The sequence below is a fragment of the Crocuta crocuta genome, unplaced genomic scaffold (genome assembly GCF_008692635.1).
Source record: "Crocuta crocuta isolate KB4526 unplaced genomic scaffold, BGI_CrCroc_1.0 scaffold77, whole genome shotgun sequence".
NCBI lineage: Eukaryota > Metazoa > Chordata > Mammalia > Carnivora > Hyaenidae > Crocuta > Crocuta crocuta.
Genome location: NW_027532172.1, coordinates 3,670,981 through 3,675,922, shown reverse-complemented (window position 1 = coordinate 3,675,922; position 4,942 = coordinate 3,670,981). Strand labels below are relative to the sequence as shown.

Sequence of the window (4,942 nt, the reverse complement as noted above, 5' to 3'; positions counted from 1 at the left end):
GTCCCTGCAGTCCACCCCCCTCCCTGCCATATAAGCTCTTTGCTCAAGTGACACGGAGCACAGCCTGGCTCTGGCTCTCTCGCTGAGTGACCTTGAGCGGGTGGCCTGAGACAGCCGCGCCCTGTTGTGCTCATCTGTCCAGTGGAGACAGTCCTAGTGGTGGCTGGTGACCTGCTTCTCTTTCCAGGCACTCTCGTTATTTGCAAGGACCCCTTACCTGAGGCGGCACAAGCCCTCCCTGGCGGCTGACAGAAGGGGACCGCGGAGATGAGTCCGCGGTCACGCGCTGGTCCTCACCCCAGGCCTTACAGAGCACCCCGCCTCTTACTGCTTTGGGGCGCGTGCCTGGGTCAGAGGGCGTGGATTCACTTGTCGTGAACGTGTATTGCCAAACGGCCGAGACGTTGGGGCCGAGGTCTCCTTCGCTCGTGGGTGGCCGCCTCCCACAGTTTTCCCAGACTCAGGTCCCTGCAGATCTGTTTCAACTCCCCCAGGTTAAAACTGCGTCCCCAGACGCTGGGACCTCTGTCTGCCCTGCCTCCAGCGCCCTCCCTCCTTCCTTCCTTCCCACCTTTCCTCTCCATCTGCAGTTTAATTTAAAGGATCTGGGAGGAGGGATTTCGTCTGCATCTCTGGTTTGTTTGGGGAGCTGTGGGCCAGGCACCGTCGTCGTCANGCCCCGTGTGGAGCTGACATCCCAGTGGGTGTGTTTATGTGGTGAATCCACTCAGAAGGTGCAGATGTTGAGGGCATCTGGGCTGCTCAGTCGGTTAAGCGTCTGACTTCGGCTCAGGTCATGGTCTTGTGGTTCATGAGTTCGAGCCCCGCCTTAGGCTCTGGCTGATGGTGTGGAGCCTGCTTGGGATCCTCTCTCTCCCTCTCTGCCCCTCCCTCCCCCCACAATAATAAATATGTAAACTTAAAATATTTTTTAAAAAGGGAAGCGCAGATGTTGAGTGATTACATGTGATTTCTTCTGTGGTGATTTTGGTTTGGTTTCTTTGTTTTGTGCCAGCCCATCATAGATGCCATGAAGCCAAAACTTGCTCCACTTAATGAGGGCGGAACAACGGAACTCTTGAACAAGGTAACGTTGACCTCGCTTGGAGAAAGGCAGACCCTCTTGTCGGGTGCCGGCACAAGTGTAGGGTGGAGGCACTGAGGGGAGAGGAGCTTGATTCGGCCTTTGGTTCTTGGAGGGTGATCGGTCCACTGTAGTCGCTTTATTTCATGGTTCCAGTGGGCCAGAAGAGGGCACTCACCTTCCAGAAAGTCTGAAGTAGCTCTTAATTGCATCTTTTGACGGTCAAGCAAAGGGCATGGCGATTGGGACTGTGTGTGTTGATGGACATTTGAAGTTTACGGTCTGCGACAACAACGATGGGATTTTTTATTAGGAGGTTAATAAAAATTAATTACTAAGCTGCGAATACTTTTCATGATTCCTGTCTTCTCAACGTTATGCTGGGTGCTGTTAGATACAAGCAGTGTAGTACCTAGTCTCTTGCCCCCCAAACCCCTATAGTCTTGTTGAGAAGAGAGAATTAATATTCTAGAAACAGATAGAGGAAGGCTAACCTGTGGGCCTCGGGGTGGTGGAGATGGCCGTTCCGGATACATGCGGTTGAGGATTTGGGGGAAGGCGGCTCTGAGCTGGGCCGGAGGCTAAACACAGATTAAACTGTCCTTGGGGAGACAAGGGGGTGTGGTGGATGGGAACCCAGCGGGGGCACCAGTGAGGGCCCCAGGGAGGCCACCATGGTGTGGTACCGAGTGCGGTGCTCTCCAGGCTGACGTGGGTGTTGAGCATCGGGAGAAAGAGGCCTGGACTCCGTGCCGGCCCTTGTGATGGAGCTGCTTGGAGCAAAGGCCTCTGGCCAAGTGCAGTTAGAAGCACCTCGGGGCTTGGGTGTAGACTGTCCCACTGATAAAGACCGTTCTTAGGGGCGCCTGGGTGGCTCAGCCAGTTAAGCGTCCGACTTTTGATTTTGGCTCAGATCATGATCTTACAGTTTGCCAGATCGAGCCCCGCATCAGGCTCTCTGCTGACAACATAGAACCTGCTTGGGATTCTCTCTCTCCCTCTCTCTCTGCTCCTCCTCTGCCTCTCTCTCTCAAAATAAATACATGTTTAAAACTTTAAAAAAAGGCCATGTTTTTAGGATAAGTGCAGGTGCTGGCCAGGAACAGCCTACAGAGTTGCAGGCCCAGCCAGAGAGGGAGACTGAGAGAGAAGGCTGAGAGCAGAGGCCTGAAGGGAGCCTGAGAAACTGGCTGTGAAAGAGGCTTAGAGTCCACAAGGGACTCAGGTGTGGAGGCCGGTGGGCTGGGTGGGACTGGATGTCGCCAGGAACCAGGGCACACAGATGTTTGAGCTGGCGTGTAATTAAATTTAGTTTTGAAATTAAACTTTTAAGTGAAGCAATTTCAAGTATTAAAGAGACCATAGCTAAAATAATAAACCTTGGATTTACTCACAAAGGAAATTGCACGACTTCAAGAAGAGAATGAGAAATTGAAGTCGAGGCTGAAGACGATTGAAATACAGGTAACCGGGAAATGCTTTACCAAAACCATTGAAAGAGCTGCTTCCAGAATAAATACTGAGGATGTTTTGTTTAAATCCAATTACAGGCAACACACGCATTAGATGAGAAGTCAAAACTGGAAAGAGCACTGCAGGACTTGCAGCTCGACAAGGGAGATCAACAGGTGAGAGACATTTGGAATCAGTCAATGACACTGTGATAATCTTGTGACAGTTGGTAACCACGCTCGTCACGAGGCTCACTTGGTACATGTAAAATACCGAATCACCACAGTGCCCGCCTGGAGCTGACAGGATGTCACACGCCAGTTATCCTTCCATTTTTTTAAGAGGCGGAATCAGTTTTAGCTTTTTCATGTTTTTCTAATAGAATTAGTAGAATAAAGGTACAACCCTAACGTGAAGTTAGTTACTGTTCATTCTGCCCCAGCTCTGCCTCTCTCTGTCCTGCGTCCAGACGTCCCTGTCCAGGGAAGGCCGGGTGAGGGCCGAGGGGGCGGGTCCACCACTCACACGCCTCACGGGTCCCAAGAGCCCACCAGCACCCAAGGTATCCTGAAGTTTATTGTGCTTAGCTCTTCCCCCTTTTATCTTGATGTTCCAATTACAATGGGGGGAAAGGAAATGAAGAAAGGGGGAGCTTTCAGTTCATTAGATTTGTATTCGGCTTTATTATATAGAACTTCTGATTACGTTGGCCTTTGGTGAGTATGACAAAATAGGGTGAATTTACTCGGTGTGTGTCTTCACACCCACCTCCATCTGGCGCATTCATGTAACATGCCGAAATCCGGTGGTGGCTCCCCGGCCTGTCTTGGGGGTGGACCGTGGACCGCTCTGCCTGCGGGACGTTCTCGCCTACACAGGTGGCCTTCTGGGCACTAGACGCTGCGCAGACTTCCTGTCTGCGGGGCCGCGTAAGGGCGTTTTCAGCGGAGCGCTGGCTTTTCTAGCGGGTGTACTGTCATTGCAGAGGTCTGCTAAACAGTCCCCAACTTGCTTCTTTGGACTTTTATCGTTACACTTCTTTATGGGAAACCTCAAACTGCTCAGAAGTAGAGGGTACAGTGTGCCACCCCCCGGTGCCCCTCACTGCACTCCCCCATCACCGGGGGCTGGCCAGGCTGCTTTCCCACTTCACTCTCCTTCATCCATCCCTTCAGGGTTTTTTTGAGACAAATCTCAGACATGACATCATTTTGTCCGGAGATATTTTTAAAATAGGATAATTCTGGGGTGCCTGGGCGGCAGTCAGTCAAGCCTCTGATTTCGGCTCAGGTCATGATCTCGCCGTCTGTGAGTTCGAGCTCCACATGGGGTTCTGTGCTGACAGCTCAGAGCCTGGAGCCTGCTTCGGATTCTGTGTCTCCCGCTCTCTCTGCCACTCCCGTTTGTGCTCTGTCTCTCTCTCTCTCCCTCTCTCTCAAAAATAAATAAACATTTTTAAAAATAATAAAAAATAGGAAACAAAAATAAAATAGGACAATTCTTAGATGGCTAAGAAAAACAAAGGAGAGATCTATGATTTTCAATCTTGTATCAAGGACCATAGATTTAGAAAACAGAGCTAACTACTGTAGAACAGCTGTATAATTTCTCAAGAGTAAAACAGTTGCAAACATTTTTTGGATGAAGAATTTACCTTAAAAGCCATTTTGGACTTTGCCCCAACTTTAAATTTGGGCCAAAGAAAATAAGTGCATGCTTTCACTAGCTGCGCAGAAGTAACATCTTGGTAAGGACCAGACTTCAGACATGAGTGAGGAGTGTCTCTGTTGTTGGGAGTTCTGTCCCTTGTTCATAATCAGCATCTACCTGCCATTTTCCTGTCGTGGTGATGCAGCTGCTTCCATTATAAATTTCTCCCGTCAAAAACATGACGCAGCTGCTTCCATTATGCCTACAGGGTGTGCAAGCACGCATAGTGCATTAATAAAAAATTAAAATCTTATAAATTTAGCAAGGTGTATAATCAGTAAGCATTAATTAGGCTCTCATCATATTTTAATGTAAATAATGACTAAGCCATACGTCTATTAAATTTTTGATGTAAAGTTTTTGTATTAAAATTTTTATATTTGGGGTACCTGGGTGGCACAGTCTATGAAGGGTCTGACTTTGGCTCAGGTCATGATCTCCTGGTCCATGAGTTCAAGCCCCATGTCGGGCTCTGTGCTGACAGCTCAGAGCCTGGAGCCTGCTTCAGATTCTGTGTCTTCCTCTCTCTCTCTGCTCCTCCCCTGCTCGTGCTCTGTCTCTCCCCTCTCCCTCTCTCTCTCAAAAATAAACATTAAAAAATTTTAAAAATTTTTTATTAAGTTGATTATTTTACCATCTATATCACTCAGCATTCTTCAGGATTTTTTTTAAGTTGACTTTTCAAATCTGAAATCT

At 48.9% G+C, this 4,942-nt stretch overlaps 1 protein-coding gene across 3 annotated transcripts in view; it reads left to right on the top strand.

Moving 5' to 3' along the window:
- LZTFL1 (leucine zipper transcription factor like 1) overlaps positions 1-4,942 on the top strand; it is a 13,572-nt gene that overhangs the window by 4,328 nt on the left and 4,302 nt on the right. For all 3 annotated transcript variants that reach the window (XR_013338330.1, XM_077777296.1, XM_077777297.1), the window contains exons 4-6: positions 1,016-1,087; positions 2,483-2,548; positions 2,635-2,712. Coding sequence is in view for 2 of the 3 variants with exons in the window: in XM_077777296.1 (XP_077633422.1) it covers positions 1,016-1,087; positions 2,483-2,548; positions 2,635-2,712 (216 nt within the window). In the remaining variant the exon portion in view is untranslated. The remainder of the gene's footprint in view (positions 1-1,015; positions 1,088-2,482; positions 2,549-2,634; positions 2,713-4,942) is intronic.